At 59.7% G+C, this 22,953-nt stretch overlaps 1 protein-coding gene and 1 long non-coding RNA gene across 15 annotated transcripts; both read left to right on the plus strand.

Moving 5' to 3' along the window:
• The first annotated feature begins 4,100 nt into the window (after positions 1-4,100).
• On the plus strand, positions 4,101-16,104 carry LOC122895659 (glycine-rich cell wall structural protein-like). Of its 14 annotated transcripts, none has more exons than XM_044233203.1 (35): positions 4,101-4,356; positions 4,553-4,585; positions 5,421-5,450; positions 5,580-5,609; positions 6,152-6,187; positions 6,531-6,563; positions 6,661-6,714; positions 6,959-6,991; positions 7,581-7,613; positions 7,802-7,843; positions 8,807-8,866; positions 9,557-9,589; positions 9,664-9,696; positions 9,781-9,816; positions 10,034-10,063; positions 10,146-10,178; positions 10,961-10,996; positions 11,365-11,472; positions 11,566-11,598; positions 12,403-12,456; positions 12,589-12,621; positions 12,701-12,730; positions 12,828-12,860; positions 12,974-13,009; positions 13,318-13,452; positions 13,726-13,770; positions 14,034-14,075; positions 14,190-14,222; positions 14,656-14,715; positions 14,798-14,827; positions 14,918-14,977; positions 15,128-15,241; positions 15,510-15,554; positions 15,654-15,707; positions 15,939-16,104. In XM_044233203.1, the coding sequence occupies exons 1-35, from the start codon at positions 4,101-4,103 to the stop codon at positions 15,962-15,964; spliced, it is 1,812 nt and encodes a 603-aa protein (XP_044089138.1). In that variant the 3' UTR covers positions 15,965-16,104. The 14 variants fall into 14 exon arrangements, with proteins under 14 accessions (XP_044089138.1, XP_044089146.1, XP_044089139.1 ...); XM_044233211.1 differs by having other exon boundaries at positions 11,443-11,472; XM_044233204.1 differs by having other exon boundaries at positions 9,560-9,589.
• A 3,133-nt stretch (positions 16,105-19,237) lies between these two features.
• LOC122895545 lies at positions 19,238-20,294 on the plus strand. The gene is made up of 2 exons (XR_006382232.1): positions 19,238-19,950; positions 20,129-20,294. It is a non-coding gene; the product is annotated as an uncharacterized LOC122895545 (long non-coding RNA).
• The last annotated feature ends 2,659 nt before the right edge of the window (positions 20,295-22,953 follow it).

Genomic DNA, 22,953 nt, shown 5'->3' on the forward strand with positions numbered 1-22,953 from the left:
GGGCCTTTCCGAGCTTCGGATTAGTCTCTTCTCCTGCAAAAACTGGGCTGATTGATGCAGCTTTCCCCAAGCAGCTAGAGGTTCAAATTGGATGATCCCCTTATAGTCCTTAGCAGGGAGCCGGGGCAGGGCAAGGGCTGGTTCCTAACAATAGCGCGGCTGGGGGTTGCCCCTTCCTTCACATAGGGCACCTTTTATCCGTTTAACGGGGTGCTTCCAGGCCACCCTCTCTGGAACACTTCCCATCTTGTCGTATCTTGCTTCCCACCTTATTTTCGTATTACACTTCCTCTATCTGAAATCCTGTCCTCTATTTACTGGTTTATTTGTTGACCACCCATCCCCCAAGTTTCTGACAGGTTAGGGTTCCCAGCCCATTGTGCCTGCACCTTCAGGGAACATTCCAGTTCATGGACCAGCACGGGAGGGCCTGGCGTATCAGTTTAGGCCCATAGACCTGGAGCTTCTCTGGGGGCTGGATCCGCCCCCCACCCCTTCCTTTGCATTTGCATCTCTGGCAGCCACAGCCCCTGTGACTCAGGCTGGGTCCTTGTGAGAGACCCCAAGCTTGTCCCCAGGAGGCCTGGAGAAGTAGGTGGGCCTCTCTCCAGCTGCCATCCCCTCTGCCAGACCCATCTCCCAGGAGTCCGGGACCTTGGGCTTCTTCCAGCTGCCCAGTCTTGCAAAGCCTGCTTTGCAATTATTTAAAGTAAATATTTTTTAAATTCAAAAATATACTTCCAAGGGATATTTCCCTCTGTGGAAGGACTGTATTATGAAGTTGAGTACAGATAGTAGGAGAGAGCACCGGTCGTGGAGTAAGGAAAATTAGGGCTCTATCCTGCTTTGCTGTACACGTAAGCTGTGCTGTCGTGAGCGAGTTGCTTTGTTTCTGGACCTGTTTCCATGTTTGTAAAATGGAGATGATAGTTCCCACGTCCTTGTAGGATAGGAGAACTACATAACAAAATGAATGCAAAGGGCTTAGCTCAAGGCCGAGGAAGCACACAGTAGGAGCTTACTCACCGTTTAATAATAACAGCAACATTCTGTCATTTGTATCGAGTTGTACAGGTTTTCAAAGCAGCTGCCAGGGCCAAAAGGAAGTTCCTGGGGAGAGGAACCGGGACCCCCACACCCGCCCCGGGATCACAGGGGCAGAGGCAAGGGCCCGCAGGCTTTGAGACCAAACAACTTGGAGGGGGCTGGGCCCGCCAAGAACACACCACCCCGCCCCCTCCCCGGCCCAAGCGCTGGGTTCCCGGGGTCCCGCCAGCACTCAGGTGAGAGCCGGCTCGAGCCCCGCGCGCCCCCGTGTGTCCCGTCGCCGCAACAGCGCCACGGCCACACCCAGACTCTCCCAGGGAAGTCGTACTAAGGGGACTTAAGCAAAGCAGGGAAAGGACGGCCCAAGTGCAAACAGGGCACCGTAATGAAGAGGGGATTGTGGTGTGTGCGTCGGGGGAGCTGGTCTTGGTGTCAGGTGCGGTGGGTGGTGTATAGGTGTGTTACCCACGCTTCTGGGTGTGTGCCTCATTTCACACTAGCACAGGTTTAATAAACCTGGCGGGGGGTGGAGACAGGGAGTTAACAGAGGTCAGCATTGGGAGGGCCTGGAGGTGCAGGCAGCCGTGTCCCGGAGGCAGCCAGGGCAGGGGTCTCCACTGAAGAGCTGCCTGATGGAGGGCCGAGTGGGTGACTGAGCACAGTCGCAGGTTCACGGGGCACCTGCCTCCCCTCCAGCTGTCCTCCCCAAATTCCCTCCCACCCGGGCAGGTGCTGCTCTGAGCAGCTGGCTGGGAGTCTGCTGACAGGCTTTGCCATTTTAGGCAACAGGCTTCCTGGGCCTCTGCTTTGCACTCCCAACACCCAGCTGTCGCCTTGCCCTGGGCTCTTAGCTCTATCCCCTCAAAGTTGCTCCTCTCCTTGGAAGCTGAGCCACCATGTCCTCTCACGCCTAGGAGAGAAGGTTCCCGAGGCTGGGACTCCATCAGGGTCTCTCCTGGCCCCCATGTGGTCCAGGGGCTCTTAGCCAGGCTGGCTTGGGCCAAGCTGGGGATGACCTGAATGGACTGGATGTGCTGGGGTAGGGATGGCGCCATTGCATGGGCCAGGGGTGCCCCACTGGGCTTGGCCCCCAGCAGCATGAAGCTGGCCCAAGCCCCAGGCTGGCTGGCATTTTCCACCGGCCCATGCCAGCCCCCAGGCAGCCTGGCAGTGGCAGTGGGCACCAGCATTCCCTTTGGCAGAAGACTCGCAGGCACTCGGCCCGAACCCCCTGCATGGTCCCTCCTGGTCTGTGCCCACCTCCTGGTGGGCCAAGCTTCCCTGGCACCCGGTGGGGCAAGCCTTGTGTCTAGGTCTGTAGAGGGGGCTGTTAGCTATACTGAGTCTGAAGCACACATCTTGGGCCCAGAGTGACATGAGGCGGGCAGAGAGCAACACAGTGTCTGGAATAACTGGGCCTGCGGACTGTCTGTCTTCAAGTCCCAGGCCCCCTGCTTGGGAGCTGTAGGACCTGAGCCCACTCCCTTCTCTGCTTTTTGCCCATCTGTAAGACGGGAGTAAGAAGCAGCTCCCCCCAGGAGCCCTGAAACGCTGGATGTCAGTGTCATCATTGTAGAGGAACGAGAACGGGCCCAGGGAGGCTGGGTTCCTGCTCCGGCATCCTGGCCGGATAGAGCGGGTATTTGAACCCAGTCGGAATTTGAATCCACTGGCCGGCCTGGCAACCACAAGCCCATCCCGGGGCTCTTGAGGAGACCAGGGAGCCAGTGCTTGCCTTCACAAGGTGGAGCAGGTGGCCTGGCAGGAAGCCCTCCCCAGGGAGTCTGCAGAGATCGTCCCAGCTGTTCTGGGCTCTCATGGGGTGGCTGGGCCCAGGGGTCTGGGGCCCCTCCCAGCAGCCAGTAAAAGGTCCAGCCCTCAGGATTCTGGCTCATAGCTCTATGCCAGGCAGGGGAAGCAGTGGGCACATGGGGGCACCTCACCGGGGACACCGGGCTGAGGGGACCTAGTGGGAACAGAGGGGCCGTGGGAGTGTGGTCCTAGGATGCAGCCTGGGATGTGGGTGGAAGGGCATGGACAGGCATGTGTCCGTGCTAGGGGGCATCTGCTCAAAGCCCTGCTGTGGCTAGAGGTGGCCTCTGCATGTGCCATGGTCTTGGGAGCCCTGCAGCAGGCCGACTCCCCACCATAGTCCCTGTCTAGGCCCTCAACCCGTCAGGCAGCCCCACCTGATAGGCCGCCCTCCTTAGCCAGAGGTGCCAGGAGGGGCTGGCTGGGCAGGGGCCAGACCCTCAGACAGACAGGGTGTGGAACATTTTGGAGAAGGGCCCAGAGGGGTTGAGTCACTGCTGTCCCCAGCCAGCTCAGAGGTGGGGGGTTCACTCCTGGCACTTCCAGGCCTGCCTCTTCTGTCTTCTCATAGTTGGCTCCCCACCAAGCCCCCCACCTGGCCCAGGCTCCAGGCTCTTCTGCCACCCTAGAAACAGAGTGCTTCCTATCTCCACTGCCCCCTAGGCAGTGCCCCTCCCTCCAGTCCCCCAGCCTTGGGGTCACTGCTGCTAGAGCTGAGCAGGAGACCAAGGTGACACCGAGAGGACCTCCTGTGGCAGGTGGACTCCAACCAAGCCTTCAGGCAACAGCAGTGGTCCCTTGACAGGCTCCTTCTGTGTCACCGCTTCTTATGGAAGGGGGTGGGGGCAGCTCCTGCTTTGGTCCCGGAGTCTCCGGGCTTAGACGAGCTAATTGCCTGGCTCTTCCTGGACAGCCTCATTGTCAGACCCAGTGTCCTGCACTGCTGCTTCTCCACGTGCCTCTGGGACACTGTGGCCTCTGCCCCCCACTCTCCGTGCAACACAGTAACTCCTTCGGGCTCTGCTGCCAGGCCCCCCCCCCCCACCATTTCTGGGCCTGGCTTTCCCTCCTCTCCCCAGCTGTGTTTGGGCTGGGCCTGGGGTGCCTGCCTGCCCTTTGCCAGCTGCGGGGAGGGAATCTGAGCCCCCAAGGCCTGGCGCCAGGGCCCCAATCCTGACAGGGGCGGAGTGAGCCTCGGGGGCCAGGTGGGGGCCTGTCCCGGCTGTCAGCACTCGTGATGGATGAGGGGTGGGGCAGGGAGAAGGCCGGGCTCTGGAGTCCTGCCAGGGAGAGAGGTAGGGGGCTGGCCCCCTGGGGTCTGCCAACAGAGCCTCTGCCCCTCACAGCTGGGGGGCCTGGGTGAGAGACCCCACCCAGGAGAGGTGCTTAAAGGCCCAAAGGGTGAGTGCCCTCCCACTCCACTCGGCATAATGCGCACCTGGGCCTTCCCCGCAGCCCTTCTCCTGCTCTGCCTGGCTTCAGAAAGCCTACAAGGCGGTGAGGGGAGGGCAGGAAGCAGGCAGTTGAGGTTGGGGCTGGGAGGGCTAGGGACAGCACTGGGCCAATGCTGGGGCTCTGGGTGTGTGAGGTCTGGGGGGCAGGATTATGGGGGGTTCAGGGACAGATGCCTGGGTCCTTCTCCCTCTCCATCTCTGGGGTCCCCATCCTGAGTTTGCGCCTCCTTGCTCCCCAGGACTACCTCCCTTGTCTCCGGGCCCAGGGAAAGGTAAGTGGTCCTTGTTGGCACTGGGGTCAAGGGAGAGGGCCTGGTTTCTCCCCTGCGAGTCCAGGAGATCTCTGGGAGAGAGCCCCAGATGTTCCCTACCTAGTTTTGGGATCCCGATGTGGGGCCCAGGAGAGCACAGGGTCCCTCCCTGTCTTCATGGCAGACACTCTTGCCCATGGTTAGCTCGAGTGTGGGGATCAAAGACACCCCACACCTTTGGAACCAGGGTGAGGTACAGCAGCACATCAACGACAGGCATGAGACATCTCAGAGGAGGGGCTTGGAACTGGGTCTCCAAGGGGGTCAAGCTAGGACAGGGAAGAGTAAGGACATCCTGGCAGTGAGAAGGGGCAACGGCTGGGAGGTAGGGCGGAGGTAAGAAGAGGAGGCTGGTGGCCAAGGGGCTGGGTGGGTAGGGGCAGAGTGTCACAGAAGAGTCTTCAGTGGAGTCCTCAGGGTGGGAGAAGGGGCTCCATCCTGAGACCTGATGCACCAAAGCTGCAAGAGAGAAAGATGAGGGGGTGGGGCACCAGGAAGGGAGGGGTCCAGAGACTCTCCAGAGTAAGAATGGAGTGGGGAGGGGGGTGGTGGTGGTGCCCCTGCAGAAGGAGCGGAGGGGGGGGGGAGATCTGCCCCCAGGGGTCCAGCCCGAACACCTCCCCCCAAGCCCCTGCCTCCAGGCTGCTCACCTGGTGCTGTCCTCACCCCTCCTGTGACCGGAGAGGAAACTGAGGCCCAAAGGAGGTTACATTCTTGCTTGCACAGCAAAAGGGGTAGCATTCAGGTTCAGCCCTTTGCCCCCTCCTAAGTTAACCCCCTTCTCCGCAACCCACAGGCTTCAGGATCCCCAAAGGCTACAGATCAGGTAAAGCTGGCTGAGAGGATGAGCAGGGTGGGAGCAGCTGTGTCCTCCGAATGAGGGTGAGGAACCCCAGCTCCCAGCCCCTCCCGGACCTTTGGGCTCAACTTCCTGTCTTCATCCTCTCCCCCCCAGGCTACGGCTTCCCCAGTGGCCTTGGAGCAGGTGAGAAATGGACAAATGGGATTTGGGAGTTGGGAGAAGCAGCCACCTCAAAAATATGTGGGGACAGTGCTGATCCCACCCCGCCCCCATCCCCAGAGAAGTGAACTGTGACCCTTTCAGGCTGGTCTCCTTTTCCTCCTGTACACACTCCCCTCCCACGTAGGAATCCTGCTCTGATGTCATCTCACCTGTGTGCCCCACCCCAGACATCCCCCAACTCTTTCCTGTCCCTGCTTGTTGTCTGTACTGCCCCCACTGAGCCCTGTGCAGTGGGGGCAAGTCTGGCTCACTGCATGTCCCCTGGGCCGACTGAGAGTGGGGTCCAAGGCCCCTTTCCCCATTCACCAACGGGGCTCTCCATCTCTGGGATGGGCAGATAGGAGCTGAATTCCCATAGGCCTGCTGCTCAGAAGCAGCAGGGAGGGTCCTGGGCCCCTTACCTAGTCCCTGGATCTCCCCTGGCTTCTGAGGGAAACCTGCCCAGCCCCAGCTCTGTCCCCCACCATTTCTTTCACACCCCTTATCTCCATTTGTCCCCCCAGGATTTGGGAACGGGAATGGGCTGGGAGCCCAGCCAGGTGAGATTGGTGGGTACTAACTAGGGGTTGGTTCGGTTGGTTCTACCTGCCTCCCTCCCAGGCCTTAGAGGGAAGGATCAGGATTTTTCAATGATTGAGGCAGGCAGACAGGGAGCCTTCCAGTTTGCCATTTCTGGTGTGGTCCAAGGGTCCTGTACCCCCACCCTAGCGAGGACTCCAAACCTCCCTTGTTCATCCCTCCCTCTCCCTGTGGATCCTCCAGCTCTAACTGGCTACAGAACAGGTAGAGGTGGGCCCAGGGCCATTGGGAGCTGGGATCAGGATTCTAGGTATTCCAGAAATGGGATTTGAGACCCTCACTTGGGCCCCATCTCCCTTTCAGGCACTGGCGGGGGTGTGAAACCCCAGAAGCCAGGTGAGCCCCCACCCTGTTTCTCCCCATCTCTGTCTTGCCTACCCCCTCCCTGTTATTCTCTTATTCCCCCCTGACCCCCTCTTTTCCTATTCCTCAGGGTTTGGAAACGGGCTGGCAATGGGGACCTTCCCAGGTGCTGTCGCCCAGCCAGGTAAGGTAGGAGAATAGCTGAGGGCTGATAAGGCTGGGTGGGCACTGGGAGGGTCTTTTCCCAGGCTCCCCCAGGGCAGAACTGCTGACTCGTTGGGGGAGGAAAGAAAAAGGGCACCCCTCTTTCACCCCCATCTCAGCTGGGACCCCAGAAGCCCTGTGCCTCACCTCTCATCATGGCCTTGGAGCCCCAGAAAGGGGCTGGGCCCCTGGGACTCCCTCATCCACCACTTCTCTCCCCCCAGGTTTTGGAGGGGGTGTGAGACCCCAGAAGCCAGGTGAGATGCCCCATCCACGCCCACACCTCTCTCCACCTTGCCTTCCCACTCCCTCTTGCTTATTCCCTCTGGCTCTGTCTCCCCAGTATATGGAAATGGGCTGGGAGCTGGTTCCTTCCCAGGGCTGGGAGCCCAGCCAGGTGAGGACACCTGGAGCCTGAGCCCGGGGAGGGAAAAGCAGGAGGAGGTGTAGAGTTGGAACAAGGATGAAGTAGGGGAGAAAGTTAGGGGTGGGGCCATGGGGAGGTTGGGAAGCCTCTTGGTCTCTCCCCAGGCCTGGGAGGGGGAATGGATCCTCAGAGGCCAGGTAAGGGGAGAGCAGCCCTCTCTCCATGTCCCCCGCTTGGGCACGTGTTACCCCTCTAAGGGACTCCTCTCTTCATTGGGCTGCTGCTGTCATTTCCATGGCCTGAGCGTGGTCTCAGAACGGTCTTTCCGATTTCCAATCCCTTCTCGGGGCATACTTCCTGCAAAGAGCAGTTGAGGGACACAGAGGTCCTGGGTGAGGGCGGCACAGGTCAGGGGAGCCCCCCAGAGCAGCCACACTGGCCCAGCTCCAGCTCCAGCCCTGCCCTCCCTCTCTCCACAGGCCCTGTGGCTCAGAATGGTGGCCAGGCACCAGGTACGGGCTGGGGGCTGGGGGGCAGAGGCATGAGTGGGGGGGCTTCAAGGGAGCTCCAGGCTCTCTCATCTGGTCCCAGGAGTTGGAGGGGGCGTGAAACCTCAAAAGCCAAGTGCACTGCCTGCTGTCCCTGTGTCTCCGTCCTCTTCTGCCTGGCCTCCCCTTACTCCCTCTTGCTGTCTTCCCAGGACTCGGCAATGGGAATGGGATGGGACTCGGAGCCCAGCCAGGTAAGGGCATCTGGGCCGAGCTGGGGTTCTGGGGAGGAGCTAGGGAGGTCAAGGACTGGAGGGCAGAAAACTGACTCCTGGGGTAACAGGATGGGATGAGGTCCACATGTGGCTCTGTGGCTCTGGGTGTTGCCCTAGTCCCTAATTCTCCCCGAGCCCACTCCTCACACTGCTTTTCCTCTCTAGGCTGCAGCTGGCAATAGCTAGGGGCCTGGCCAGGCTGGGGCAGCTTGGGGGCGGGGGCACAAGGCTGGAGCGGTCAAGGTCCCGGCCATGCCTTGAGTGCAAGCACAGGGTCTCTTAGGGGCTCCTTCATTCCACCAGCGTTCAAGTTTGCCTGTCCTGGGCCAGCCAGCGCGCACAGTCCTGAGGGGCTTTAACCTTGCAAAGGCCCACACCCTTGGGGTTTTAAGCCAGAGAGAGCCACCCTTGACCCCAGGGCTGGGTGGGAGGACTGAAGGAGGCTGGGCTCGGAAACATTGTGGCAGGAGATGTGGGGTTTAAACGTGGGCCAGAGGGCAGCTGTGGGGACAGGTCTGAGGGGTGGGTCCCTTGCAGCCTGCCTTCCCAGACGCTCTCCTGTCATAGGCTCCATGGCCCCCTCCCTGACTCTGGTAGCCAGGCTGAACGGAGGGATGTGTGAGGGGAGGGATCCGTGCAGCAGGGTGGAGGAACCCGGGGGCCTGTTTCAGCACCACCCCACTTTTCCATGTCACCCCCTCCCCCAGCAGATGTCACAGCTCATAATCACTTTGGACCAGGGATAGCAAGGGGATGGGGTTGAAGCTGGGACCCAGGGCTGGGCTTCTGGGTCCCTCACCTGCTAGTCTCTCCCCCAGGCTTTGGAGGGGCGGAAAACCCCAGAAGCCAGGTAGCCCTGTTCTTTGTCTCCCCGTCAGTATCTCTTTGTCTGTGCTCCCAAGCCCCAGATCCCCCATATTCCCTCTTGCTCTGTCTCCCCAGGATTCGGGAATGGGAACGGGCTGGGAGGTGGCGCCTTCCCGGGAGTAGGAGCCCAACCAGGTGAGGCTCTGAGGCTCTAGGAACATAGGGGTCACTGGGGGTGCCCAGGCCTGGTTAGGATCTGAAGGAGCAGGAGGGGCTGGGGGGGGGACACACAGACAGCCTCCTGGCCTTCCCTCTGCCTGGGAGCCACGTGAGACCCGCTGTCCACCGCTGCCTCTCCCTTCTAGTGTGAGCAACACTGGTTCAGCCCACCAGAGGCCGGCCAGGTGGGAGACAGGCCCCCCTGGAGGTTGGGGTGCGCTAGGACAGGTGGACAGGAAGGGAGTGTGAGCACAAGTGGGGAGCCAGGAGCATCTAGGGAAATGGTGGCAGAGGCCAGGGGGAGGACCGCTGGCTGGGGCCCACTGAATCGGTGGGTGCTTGAGCTGTGGCCTCCAAGAGAGACTGGAGAGGGCAGTGGCTCTGGAAACAGCTCAGAGGCCAAGGTGGCAGGAGCGAGAAAGGAGCTGGTGCTTGGGGAGGCGGAGCCGGGTCACCCAGTCTGCTGGTCTCCCCCACTGGCTGATGCATGTGGTGGCAGTGACAGCCGTCCAGGAGGGACCCAGGCAGTGGGGATGATGTTCAGGTTTCCCAGGGAGTTGGGCCCCAGGGGGAGAGTAGGGGCTCCACTGGGTGGGGGTGGCCGTCGTCGGATTCCAGGGGGAACCTCAGAGAGAGGCTGGCCCCAGAGCCCCTCTTGCCTTCCAGCAGGTCCTGCAACTCAAAATGGCTACAGACCAGGTAGGCACCTTCTAGGACTCTAAGGACACCTGGAGATGGGGACCAGGCTCTCATCTGCTCCCTGTCTTCACTAGGCTTTGGAGGGGGTATGAAGCCCCAGAAACCAGGTGAGCCTCACCCCTGCCAATCTCTCTCCACCACCAAACCCTAAGCTCCCCTCTCCCATTCACAAAGCCCCCTCTGTCCCCCAGGGCTCGGGAACGGCAATGGCTTGGGAGCCCAGCCAGGTGAGACTGCTGGGGTCTGCAGGTCAGCATCTGGGCACCCTCTCCCACCTCCCTCCAGGCCTGGCAGGGGCAGGATTGCTAAACATTGGGGGGGTTGTTGAGCAGAAGCTTCCAGGATTCCAGCTTTCGGGCTTGGCTCTGAAGCGAGCACCTTCACCTCTGTGTCAGCTTGACCCCCCAGGCCCCATCTCCCAACTCACCCTTCCTCTTCCCACAGGCCTAGTGACCCAGAATGGATATGGAGCAGGTAGAAGCAGGGTGGGGAAGACTCTGGGGAGGCCTTGAGATGGGGCTTCTGGGCCCTTCACCTGCTCCTGTATCTTCTCCAGGCTTGGGGGGGGCCACGAAGCCCCAGAAACCAGGTGAGTCTGGCCCGGTCTTATCTGTGTCCATGGGCCCCTTGAAGCCAGAGCACTCCCTCCTCAGGCTCCCTGTCACTCTCTAGGATCTGGGACCTGCTGGGAGGCATGGCCATCTCAGGGGCCTGGGCCCAGGCTTCTCTCAGGGAGAGAGGAAGGCGGAGGGCTGGCTTCCAAGTGGTGGGGAGGTGGGAGCTTAGCCTGTGGCCGGGGAGGCCCAGGGAGGGAGGAGGTGACCTCTCCCTTGTACCGCAGCTTCTTCGCCCCACACTCCCATGCTGACGGCTCTGTCCTGCCTCCTCCTGAACCCCTCCAAAACCAGCCCTTCCTGTCCACCCCTGTTTGTCCTCCCCTGGATATGGGAGGACTAGGAGGGGCGCCTGGGAGGCTTAGTGGGTTAAGCCTCTGCCTTCCGGCTTGGGTCATGATCTCAGGGTCTTGGATCATATGAGACTCTCTGCTCAGCAGGGAGCCTGCTTCCTCTGTCTCTGCCTACTTGTGATCTCTGTCTGTCAAATGAATGAAATCTTTAAAAAAAAAAAGAAGAAAAAAGGACCAGGAGCCCAGCCATGAGGGGTGCCGAGGAGTTGGGAGAAACTGGGGGCACAGGGGACCCTGAGGAGAGGTCTGGTGGGTGGACATCAGCCTCCACCTCCCCAAGCCTGGGGGGTGGAGGTAAAACCCAGAAGCCAGGTGAACCTCACCCCTGCCTGTCTCTCTCCACCTCCCCCAAACCCTGAGCTTTCCTGCCCCCATTCACACCCCTATCTATCTGTCCCTCCCAGGATTTGGGAATGGCGACGGGCTGGGAGGCCAGCCAGGTGAGACTGGTGGGGTCTGGGTGGTACAAGTCTGGGCATCCTCTCCTGCTTCCCTGGCGGCCTGGCAGGAGGGCGGGTTAGCCTGGGAGCAGCTGGGCCTCCAGGCTGGGCTCTGAAGGGGGACCACAGGCGGTTCCCCCACCTGAGCCAGCCCCAACCCCCTGCTCATCCCTCCTCCCCGCACGGGCCCTCCAGCTCCCAGAGGCTGCAGAGCAGGTACTGAGGGGAGAAGAGAGAAGGGCCTGGCGGGGAGCACTGGTCCTCACCCAGGCCCTGTTGGGGGCGGGGTTTCCTGCCAGACTAGGTGGGGGCGGGGCTTCCTGACAGACTAGGTGAGGGCGGGGCTGGCGATTAAATGGAAGTTGCAGGAGGCCCAGGAGGCCTGGGTTTCCGGCTCCCTGCGACCCACCCCGGTCCCCCGTACCTGAGCCTCTCCATCTCCACAGCCCCTGCGGTTCCCGTGGGCTACGGACCAGGTAGGGAAGCGGGCGCTGGGGCCAGACCCCGGGGTTCTGGAGAGGCCCAGAGAAGGGGAGCAGGTCACTCACCTGTTCCCATCTCTTCTTCAGGCATTGGTGAGGGCGGGAAGCTGCAGAAGCCAGGTAAGGCTTTCCTCCCTGTGAGTCCTGCAAGACGGGGACTTCTAATAAGATAGAACTATTTGGTCTCCGGGTCCTGGCACAGAGCCCCTCAAAGCCTAGGAATTTCTTAAGTGCGGAGACCAGTAGAGTGTCTTTTGTTATGTTAATGGTGACTTTTGGAGAGCCTCGTGTCATCTAAGGTTGGGGCTGCTTGCTGGGGGCACCCAGCTTGGGACTGGAGGGTTGGAACTTTCAGTCCCTCCCTTTGACCTCTGGAGATGGAAAGGGTCACCAGCCGTGCCTGTGTAAGGGAGCCTCCCTAAAACCCCAAAAGGGCTTCTGGGGTGGCGGGTGACCCCTTGGAGGCCTGGGGAGTGCAGAGGCCCCTCCAGCCTTCCCACAAGCCTGGCCTCTTTATCCTCCATCTGCTGGCCCGAAGTGCTAGCCTTTATAAAGAGCCTGGATTCTAGTAAGGAAACTTTTCCTGAGTTCTGTGAGCTGCTCTAGCAAATAGGTCCCACGCAAGGAGCTGGGTTCCTAGCCAGAGGGTCAGATGTACTGCTGGGCTGAGGGTGCTTGAAATGAGGGGGTGGGGGACTGAGCCCTTCACCTGTGGGGTCTGAGGCTGTCTGCAGGTGGCTGGTGTCAGGCTTGAGGTATGTTGTCAGACACCCAGCTGGTGTTGGGAGAATTGCTTGGTGCTGTGGGGAAGTTCCAGAATTGGGGTCAGCATCAGAATCAGGCCCCCACTGCTCTCTAACCCCAGAAACTGTCTATTCCTCTCACTGCTTTCCCCCTTCTCAATCCACACACCCTGTCTCCCAGTTTACAGGAATGGGCTAGGAGCTGGAGTCTTCCCAGGCCAAGGGGCCCAGCCAGGTGAGGGAGGCCGTAGGGCAGGGTGGGGGTGGGGGTGGGGTCAGAGCCCCTGGGGCGCAGAGTTGGGTCCTGGGAAGAGAAGGGGCAGGGTGGCATCCAGCTGTCACTCAGCCTATTTCTGTCTCTCCCTAGCCCTGGGAAGGGGCATGAGCCCACTAAAGCCAGGTGAGCCCATTCCCGCCCCTCCCCCACCTTGCCCTGAGGTTGCCGCTGCTGGAGCCCTCATACCCGCTTTTCTCCCCAGGCTTTACTCCGGGACTGCAGTTCCCAGCAGGTGAGTGTGGTGGGGGGGGGGGCTTCAGAAGGGGGGCACTGGGCTCTTTCTTGGGAGCTTGAGGTCTGAATTCTGAGGGGGACTGTCTCTCCTGCAGCTCTGGGAGGAGGTGTGAAACCTCAAAAGCCAGGCAAGTGAGAGGACCCCCCCCCACCCCCGTCTCTACCTACACCTCCACCTGCCTCCTTCTAGAACCCTCCTCACTAAATTACTACCACTCATATCCCCGCTTTTTCTTTCCAGGATATGGCAACAGAAATGGGGTGGGGGCCAAGCCAGGTGAGGCTCCTGGGGCAGGGCTGGGAGTGAAGGGAGATGCACCAGGAGAAAGGCAGGAGCGTTGTTGCTGGAACACAGAGGGTCTAGGTGGGCCAAGAGCAGGAGCCATGTTAGGTGGCTGGGTCCTCTTGTACCCCAAGTACCACGGGAGTGGGGCTTTCTCTGGCCTGGCCATGGCCTCCCTCGGAAGCTGTGTCTGCCCTGGAAGTCATTATGGGCTGGTGGCTTGGCTAGGCTGAGGCCGGGAGATTGGCCTGGGGCAGGCGCTAGCCTGGGTTCACTGCCCTCCCCCTTCCTTCCCCATCTAGGTCCCTGCCATGGGAGGGTCCCTCCACTGCTTCTCCCCAGGCCTCCCACTTCGGGGTTCCCTTCTGCTAAAGGGGGCGGCGGCTGGGGCCCCAAATCCCAGCCCTCTCCCCCAGGGCAGAATGGCAAGTTCCCAGGTCAGTGTGGAGTAGGGGCCGGGGATGGGGCACCAGGGGATCCCTGGTCCCAGGAGGGGCTGGATCTAGCTTGGCTGCTCACAAGCCCCCAGGGCCATTCTCTAGCTAAGACTGAGGCTTGTCACTGAGAGCCAGCTGAGGGAGAGCCTAAACTCTGGCCCTGAGACCCCACGGGACTTCCATTATGGCAGGTGCCCCCATCTAGGGGCAGGCTGCAGCATTCCCAGCCCTCCCCGCCCTAAGATCACTTCTGTCCTATGGCTTTCTTCCTAGCACCGACTCCTGCCATCCAGTGGGGGCTGAAACCTCAGAAAGCAGGTGTGACTCTGTCTGTCCCCTGTCCCTAGTCCAGATCAGGTCACTCCTCCATCATCCTTGGGCCCCAGTCTGCCGCAGCTGTCCAGGCTCCTAAGGCCAGGAAGTCCCTCCCTGAGTCTACCCGTAGTCTCTCTTGCTGCTTTCTAAGCCCATTTCTTCTGGTTCTGTTCCGTGTCGATAGGGAGTATCCCTTCGTCCTCCTCAGATCCCTTAAGGTCCATATTTGGTCCCCAAGGAGTTAATGGCCCCCATTCTCCTCACAGGATACCAGCCCCTGAATGGCTATGGACTGGGAACAGAACTGGGTGAGGAGGCCCTTCCCCTTTCCTCCTCTCCTCGCCCTAGCTCAGGAAGAGGGGAGTCGGAGGCTTTATCTCTCTCTGACTCCTCCATCTCTGCCCCCATTTCCCCTCTCTCAGGATTTGGTGGTGGCCTCAAGCCTCAGAAAGTTGGTGAGCCCCCTGGGCCCCCAAGGGTGCAAGCTGGTATCTTCCCTGCGGCAAGCCCTCTTGTCCTTGTGTCTTGCCCTGGCTGGCTCTCTCCCTGAACCAGCACACATCCCGTCTACAGCAGGCCATAATGCCGGCCAGAGACAGGCCGGAGACAGGAGTCTGCTGAGGGTCAAGTGCACACTGAGGTAAAGTCTCGGGTGCAAAGGGAAGCGGGCCAGAGGAAGGCCAGGAGAGGCTTCCAGAAGGTGGAACAACAGAGTTTGCACAGGGTTGGTTGGCTGAGCATGGGGACCGTGTATGTGAGGCCCTCTCTGGGTTGCCTCCGAGTCAGTCTCTGTCTGTCTGCTGCCTCCTGTCTCTCCACTAGCTGGTCACCCTAAGCCCCACCCTCAACCCCCACTCACCCAGCCTTTCTCCCACTGCTGTCTTGCAGGTTTTGCTTATGGGAATGGTCTGGGAGCTGGGGTCTTCCCTGAGGCCCACCTGCAGCCAGGTGCCTGGGAGTGCTGGGGTGGGCTGGGGGCCCCTGGACTGAGGGGTTCCTCCTGTCTCTGACCTTCTCCTCCCTCCTCCAGAGTTTCCCGGGGCCAATGGCTTTAGGAATGGTGAGTCAGGGACAGAGGACAGAGTGCAGGAGCTGGAAGCGGGGGAGGGCCATCCAGGGGCTAGGCAGGAATCACTTGGATTTCTTGCAGGGTATGGGGAGGAAGCACCAGTGTACTCCAAAGCAGCAGTTCCAGGCTCTGAAGGAAATGGTAGGAAATGAGTGTTTAGAGGGTGAACCCTGGTAAGGGATGCGGGGACCAAGCCAAGGGGGCAGGGACCTGAAACCCCAGGGGGCTTGTGGGTTCCTGGATGTCTGGCCCTGGTGGGCAGGGGTGCCCACAGTAGCTCTCTTTCTGCAGGTCAGGCCAAGGCCCTAAGGGGCTCTTCTTGGCCCTCCATGCACCCTTGGGGGCTTGTCTTGAAGCCTGGATATGGGCCTGGTGGCACATACCCAGGGGTCGGGAGCCAGCCAGGTAAGGGGGGATGTGGAAGAGCATTGTGGGGTTGTCAGGGCTGGCTGTGAGGAGCTGGGTCCTGGGCCAAGGCGCACCCAGAGCCCTGCAGAGAAGGCGTGGGACAGGGACAAGAGGGATTAGGTAGGAATGGATGGGGTTTGAAGAGACCGTTGGAGCTGGGGACCCTGAGTGTGAGCCTGGACACGAGACCAAGATGGGGAAGTGACAGACACCATGTGAGGGCCCCTGGGGACTCAGTGCTCCCACCTTCTGTCCCTTCCCCCAGCGACCTATGGACAGCTAAGGCCAGAGCTGGGCCCTGGACCGTTTGGTGAGTGGCGGTTTCCCAGGGCCCGGGGTGAAGCTGGGGAGGGCAGGGGGGCCCTAAAGTCCCCTGGTGACCCGGTGCCCTGGCTGATCTATGCCTTAGGCAGCCCTCCAGTGAAGAGAGACAGCAGTGGCCCACTGCGAAATGGCTATGGAGGTGAGAGAGGTCACGGTGGCCCTGTCCCCCACTTGCCCTGTTCACCACAGTTGCTTCTCCAGGGGCTGTCCCAGCATTGGGGCTGTCCCAGCCCTTGGGAGGGACAGGACACTCTCAGGTCACCAGCAGGTATCTGCTGACTGATCTTAGAGACCAGAGGTGGGAGAGGGTGCAGGTCCCCTGGGAGGTGAGGAGAGGTCCAGACCTCACCAGGGCCCTGCCTTTTCCCAGGCCACTGTCCTCTTGGGAAATGCTGAACACCGAGGCCCTTTCACTGCCCACCCTGACAGCCTCTCTACCACAGCCGTGTGTTGGGCGAGGAGGGCCAGATCCTGGGGCTTGGCTGCTGGCCGGGGGTCTCCTGCGGGCTAAGAGTATTAATAAAGGTGGCATGCTACCCTGTTGGCCTCTGTGTACTGTCCCGGGGCGGGGTGGGGGTGGTAGTGGTTGCTGGTTGGTGCGGGGGCAGTCCAGGCCACCACCTCATTCATCTGTTCCACAAACGGGACAGCACTTTGTCACAGTGTCGTGGGGGACACATCCAAGTTAGGGAGGGGACTGGTGCATTCTTTATGTCTACATTTATAACCAGCTTATTAGTTATTCAAGTAAAAATCTTTCTTAAGCCTTCCACTTGCCTCCCAGTGTTATTACACTGATCAATTTTATAATTTGATGTAAAACTCACTTTCACATTCTCCAAATCATGTTCAGTTAGATTATGGGCTTGAGGGGCACCTGGGTGGCTCAGTGGGTTAAAGCCTCTTCCTTCAGCTCAAGTCATGATCCCAGGATCCTGGGATCAAGCCCGGCATCAGGCTCTCTGCTCATCAGGGAGCCTGCTTCCTCCTCTCTCTGCCTACTTGTGACCTCTGTCTGTCAAATAAATAAAATCTTAAAAAAAAATTATAAGTTTGATAGATCTGACTCCCCCCTGAATATTTAGCGTGCCTTACAAACCTGACTAGCTCAATTCCCTTAGACACTTCAATTACACGCAGAATCTCCTTGATCTGCAAATCCCACCAGTAACTTCTTCCTAAGCACTTAAGGGGCTCTTGGAAATGAATAAATCAAAACTTTAATATCTCAGATTACTGAACGTTTTCAAACGTCTTGAAAAGCCAGTTACTAATCCAGTATCCATATTAGTGCTAATGGATTGCTGCTTTTTCTTATCCTCTGATTACAAATTTGCTTGCCCAGAAATGCAGAAGCAAAGGACTCTTTTTACTTGGGTCCAGAACGGAAGTTGTACAACTGGCGTTTGACCTGCCACTCTGAACTTTTCCTCAGAGACAGGCCGGTCTCAGCCACTCAACCGACTGAGCCACCCAGGCGCCCGGTGGACTCTGCCTTTTTCACAGAACTTGGTTAAACCTCTGCCTTCGACTCACGTCATGATCTAAAGGTCCTGGGACCCAGTCCCTGCTTAGCCGGGAGTCTGCTTCTCTCTCCTTGCTCCTCTCTCTCCAACGATGCACGTGAGCTCTCTCTCCCTCAGATAAATAAAATATCTAAAAAATATATCCAAATAGTCTTGTCTTCCTCTGCCCCAAGGTGGTAGAATAAGTCACATCTTTTTACTGGTGTTAGAAAGAAAACCAGAAGACAAAAATGGAGCCACTTAGGCCAGTCCCCCAATGGGAGGCTTAACACCTAACTTAATTGCAGTTCCCACCTCCTCCAGAAAGTCTCAACCTGTCAGTCAGGGATTTTCTGGTCAGCATGAATGAGTTAATGTCCCATGGGCCCTCACTATCCACCCCCACCCAAAGGAAGATGAGGTAATCCACCCAAGGCAGCCCCCAGCCCCACCCCAGCAAGAGAAGGTGACCTTGCCTGGAACAATCTTTTTTGCTATAACTTCCTTGCCCCCTCTCCCTCCTTCCTATAAAAACCTTCCATGTTGTACAATTCCTGGCAGCTCCCTGCTGTTTGGTGGATCAGATGCTGCCCGATTCTTGAATCACTTAAAGTCGATTAAATCTGCAAATTTACTCGGTGGAATCTTTGTTAACACTGGAGAACAGGATTGCAACCCAATATCTGGGCATGGGGCCACCCAGCGGACTGTCTCAGTGAGGGCAATGGGTGATAGCCTTCCTAACCCACCTAGAAAAATGTTCTGTTATTTTAACAAAAGTTTCTATATCCCGATTTTAAAGAGATCGATCATTCTCTCTTTTTCCCGATTGTCACCCATCGTCATTTATATCCTTTGTTAAGGTAAATGCTCCATGTCATCAAATTCTGGTTTTGAACGATCTTTTCTTAAAGATAATTGAATGGGAATCTGCATAGGTCTTTTTTTTTTTTTAATTTAAAAAAAGAATTTGTTTATTTATTTGACAGAGAAAGACACAGGGAGAGAGGGGTCACAGGCAGGGGGAGTGGAAGAGGGAGAAGCAGGCTTCCAGCTGATTAGGGAGCCCGATGCGGGGATCGATCCCAGGACTCCGGGATCGTGACCCAAGCTGAAGGCAGATACTTAACCACAGAGCCACCCTGGCACCCCTCTGCATAGGTCTTGACCCACTTCAGGCCTCTCATTCCAGAGTCTCCCAAGGGTTAACCTCCTTCGTCGGCGCGCGGCTTCCGTGGCTGCACCCTGAGGCCAGGTGGGGGCGCCAAATGCACATGTGCAGTGCCTGGTCGCTGGGCTGGTGGGAGGTGGTGCCTGTGGGACTGCGGGGCGCCGTGATTGGTTGGGACCCTCACAGGAGCGCTGCCGCCTGTGATTGGCCGCCCAGAGTAGCTCGTGCCCGCCGGCGGGACCCACGCGAAGGCGGCCCGCGCGCCGGCCGGTGATTGGCTGGGTCAGTCCCTGCGCGCGCGCGGCCGTCCGTGGGAAGGACAGTCGAGGCGGGAGGCCGGCGCCAGGCCCTGGCGCTGACAGCAGCGGCCAAGCTGGCGGCGCGGCTCCCCCGCTCCCGCTCGAACCCGCGGCTCGTCCGCGCCCGCGCCCACTCGCGGCTGGGCCGGGCCCGCGCGTCGCTGTCGCTGACCCCGCCGCCCGCGCCGTCCCTGCCGCACCCACCGCTGCCCGGCCTGCCGCCCGGCCTGAGCCCCGCGCAGCCGCCGCCGCCCTCGGCGCTCGCCCTAGCGGACCTGCCGCCTCTGCCCGCGCTTCCGCTGCGGCCCGAGCCCCTCGCGCCCTGGGGCCCCGGCGCCCACCTGGCGCTGCCGGAGCTGCCGCCCGAGGCCTGCGTGCCCGCGCCGCCAGCCGCTGCGCTCGCGCTGCAGGACCTGCCGCGCCTGCCCGCGCCCGCGCCGCCGCCCGCGCACCTGCCGCTGCCGCCGCTGCCAGAGGCCGCCGTCGCCGCCACGCCCGGGCCGGTGGGCGCGCGCGGCCGGCCCCCGCTCGTCGCCGAGCCGCCCCCCCAGCCGCTGCCGCCGCTGCCCGCGCGGCCCGCGCCCTCCAGCCTGCTGGCGCCGCCTGCGCCCCGCGCCCCCTGGTTGCTGCCCGCCTTCCCCCCGCCGCTGCCGCCGCCAGCGATGCCGCCGCTGCCGCCGCCGCACCTCTTCCTGTCGCCTCCGTGCTGACGGCGCGGCCCTCCCGAGACCGTCGACCCCGAGGGGCTGCGGGTGGGTTAGTAACCAGCCCCTCCTGGGACTGCCGGGCCGGGCGCCCTGACCGCCTTCCCCACCCCTATGGCTTCAGAAAGCCCGGGTCAGAGCCTGGACTGCGCAAGAGGGAGGGAGTGTCCGGGGAGCCGCCCAGCTTTGGGTTGGAAGCACCAAGTCTAAAAATACATTCGTTTTAAAGAATAGGGTCTTTATTCCATTTTCCCCGCCCGCCCTACAGCAAGCCTCCTGCCTGGTTATTTGAGACCGTAACTCATCCCGTGTGCTGATAAGTGCGCAGCTTATCAGAGCCTTCTAGACAGGGACGGGGGGTGGGGTGGTTGTGGGGGCGCCCACCGCACTTGTCTTGAGGAAATGAAAACAAGAGTTTGAAATGCCCTGACCGGGTCCGCAAAATGTCTCATTTTCCCCTCTAAAACGAAGGGTTTGGGTCCCATCACAAGGCCCTGCCCCACTCTGCGTGTTTGGCTTCCGGAAACCTGCCCGCGGCCTTACGAGTCGGGAGTCAGGCTGTGAACTGAAATAGATCCAAAGGTTCTTCCTGGGTGCCCGGGAAGAGCACTGGTGCTGATGGCTAACCGATACTGGGCTCAGGAGCAGCAGCATCACATGTAAGGACCAGGTCATCCCCACCAGGGACAGGAACACTCCCAAGGTGAGTCATGAAAGGAAGCTACTATTCTCCCTCCACCTTTGCTTGCCCTCTCCTTCATCCCTACCCTGCCAGGCTCTCCCCAGCGTCGCACAACCCCGAATAAAAGTTCCCTTTGTTACTCAGGTGGCTTGGTCTCAGATAACCAGGCAGATGTCCTATCTCAATGGGTCTTCTACAGGTCCAGAGTGGTATCGGGAAGTCAACCTGACCTTGGGCGACCTCTGAGAGCCGGGGATCCACCAGCAAGAAAGGCAGTATATGAATTTCCTGGGACTGCTGGAGCAAATCACCACAAATTGGGCCACTTAAAATAAAAAGAATCTGTTCTTTCAAGGTTCTGGAAACCAGAAGTCCAAAATCAAGGAATTTAGGGCTGTCCTCCTCCCAAGGCTCTTGGGGAGGATCCTCTCTTGCCTCTCCGAGCTCTTGGTGACCCTGGCGTTCCTTGGCTTGCAGCCTTGTCCCTCCAGCCTCGGGCTCGAGCTTCACCCCGCTTTACCCTGTGTCTGTGTCTCAAATCTTCCTGTTTTTTTCTTTTGACACCCGTCACTGGGTGTAGGGCCCACCCTGAATCCAGAATGATCTCATCTTGAGGTTTTTAATTTATCTTTTTTTTTTTTTTAAGATTATTTATTTATTTATTTGACAGACAGAGATCACAAGTAGGCAGAGAGGCAGACAGAGAGAGAGGAGGAAGCAGGCTCCCTGCTGAGCAGAGAGCCCCATGTGGGACTCGATCCCAGGACCCTGAGATCATGACCCGAGCCGAAGGCAGCGGCTCAACCCACTGAGCCACCCAGGCGCCCCAAGGTTTTTAATTTATCTTAATTACAGCTGCAAAGACTGTTTTCAAATAAGGCCATTTGTTTGAAAGCCACGGGTTCCAGGGCTTAAGGCCTGGCCTGTGTTGAGGGCTACCATGCAACCCATACGGGCAGTGTTCTCCCCCGGAGAGGGGGTGCTGGCCCACCTCCAGAGCTGTCTTCCCAGCTTCCCCAAGCCCTGTGTTTGACACCTTGTCTCTTGCTGACCTGGAGCCCTGGGTGCCCTTGCAGTCCATCAGTAGGAGCCCAAGCCACTAAGTACCTTAATGACTCCCTTTCCCCTTTCTTGAATTATGGCCGAGTTCCCATTCCTGCTGGCTTGCTTCCTCCACTGACATCCTGCAGCTCTCCTCTTTCCGCTAAGAATCAGACTCTGCAGGAAGGACAAGACTGAAGGCAGGCTCTGAAAGTTCACAGCCTTGAGGTGAGGGGTGACCCCCACTCAGAACCCCAGATGGGTAAATGCCGCCAGGTCTACGGAGTCTGACCAGAGTGAAAAGGCCATGATGCTGTTATCAAAAGAGTCTCAGAGTCTCGTGACAAGTCAGGCCCTACAGTGATCCCCCCCCAAGGTGCGTGGGGTGCTCCCTGCCCGGGCAGGTTCTTGTAGCGCCCCTGGGAGTAGGTAAGGCCGACTTCTCCCTTCCTTCATTTTGCAGCAGGGAAGCAGCTGAAGTTACTGCACTGGTGACTTACCCAGCAAGGTCTGACCTGTCCTCCCTGAGGCTGCCCACAGCAGGTGGGCGCAGAGCCAGTGACCTGACAGCGGGGTTGGGGGGTCTGGGAGGGGGTCCTCCCGGTGTGATCAGATCCAGAGGCAGTCCTGTGCACAGGCTTTCTGGAGCAGGCTGCCGGGTGCCTGGAGGAGCGAGGAGCGGAGCGAGGGGAAGGAGGGAAAACTGGCTGGGGAGGAATGGGATAGGATGTGGGGGGGCCGGGAGGGGGTTGTGGGCAAAGAGGCACTGGGAGCCCCAGGTCACCCTCCAGCCCTGGGCTCAGGGACTTGAGGTCATGGTCTGGAGCTGCTTCAGGCTTGTCCTGTTTCTCAAAGCACCTGTGGGCAAGTTTCCATTGCGCTCTGAGCTTGTTTCATTGTCTGGAAAATGGGGGTAGAGAGCTGTCATGGGACTCCAGGGTTTCATCTGCACCTTTTGGTTCAGGGGCCCGGGGAATCTGGCTTTTCTATCCACAAAGTCTGGGGCTTTGGGCACCTCTCCGAAGTCGAGGCTGGTGTTCCCTTGGAGTTGTGCCATCCCCCTGCCCACCCCATACTCTTCTTGGCACCATGGTGGCTCTCGGACCTTCAGTTCCCCTCCTTTGTCTTTGAGCCACACTTTTCTCTAAAAGCCTGGCAGCTGTTGGGATTGGAGTTAACCGGCTTCCGCCCTTCTTCCTGCCTAAGCCCAGCACCGGCTGCTTCCGCCCACCTGAATGGCCCCACCTGAGTGGCCCCACCCCGCTGTCCCCCCACAGAACAAAGATCTGGTCCAGTTGTGCTGCTCCCCGAAGCAGAGTGGAGTGAGGCCGCCCTCCCTTCCCCCGTGCCTCAGTTTCCCTCCACAGTCGTGTGTTGGGGCGGGTCTCCCTCCCCCATCTCTTTCCGGAGCGGAAGTGGAGGCGGTGGGGGTGGGGAGTCCAGCGGACTTGGAGGTGGTAACAGCACGGAGGGAGTCCGGGAGTCCTACCTCCATATCAATGGCATTCCAGCCCCACTGAGGGTCCCTGCTGGGCCCCAACTTTAACCCTTTGGTTCCCGGATCCCACGCAGTCCAGGTGGCCCTGGGACCCACGAGACAGCCTAAGGAGGGCTGAGGGTGGGAAGCCTGTCCCGCCTGGGCGCCCTGGGAATCCACCCTCGGCCACTTAGCCCTCCTGCTCGCGGTTCCTCTGACCAGCCCTGCTGACTTCTCCTTGTTCTCCCACAGCCTGTCCCATGTTCACCCTCCCGGAAAGCCTTGGCTGGGGGGGTCTGTGTCTTCAGCCTCTGAGCACCCCCTCCCATGTGGCCAGCCCACCCCTGGCAGTGTGCAGTCTTCTCTGCTGGACTGTTGACCTGTTGAGCCCAAGAGGAATTTGGATCTAGAACAGTGAGGGTCCTGGGTGCTGCCCCCGGGGGCAGGACGCTTAGCCAGGGTGTGTGTGTGCAGTGTGCGCAGGGACTGTCACAACGCTGGGGGTT

The sequence above is a fragment of the Neovison vison genome, chromosome 14 (genome assembly GCF_020171115.1).
Source record: "Neovison vison isolate M4711 chromosome 14, ASM_NN_V1, whole genome shotgun sequence".
Classification (NCBI taxonomy): domain Eukaryota; kingdom Metazoa; phylum Chordata; class Mammalia; order Carnivora; family Mustelidae; genus Neogale; species Neogale vison.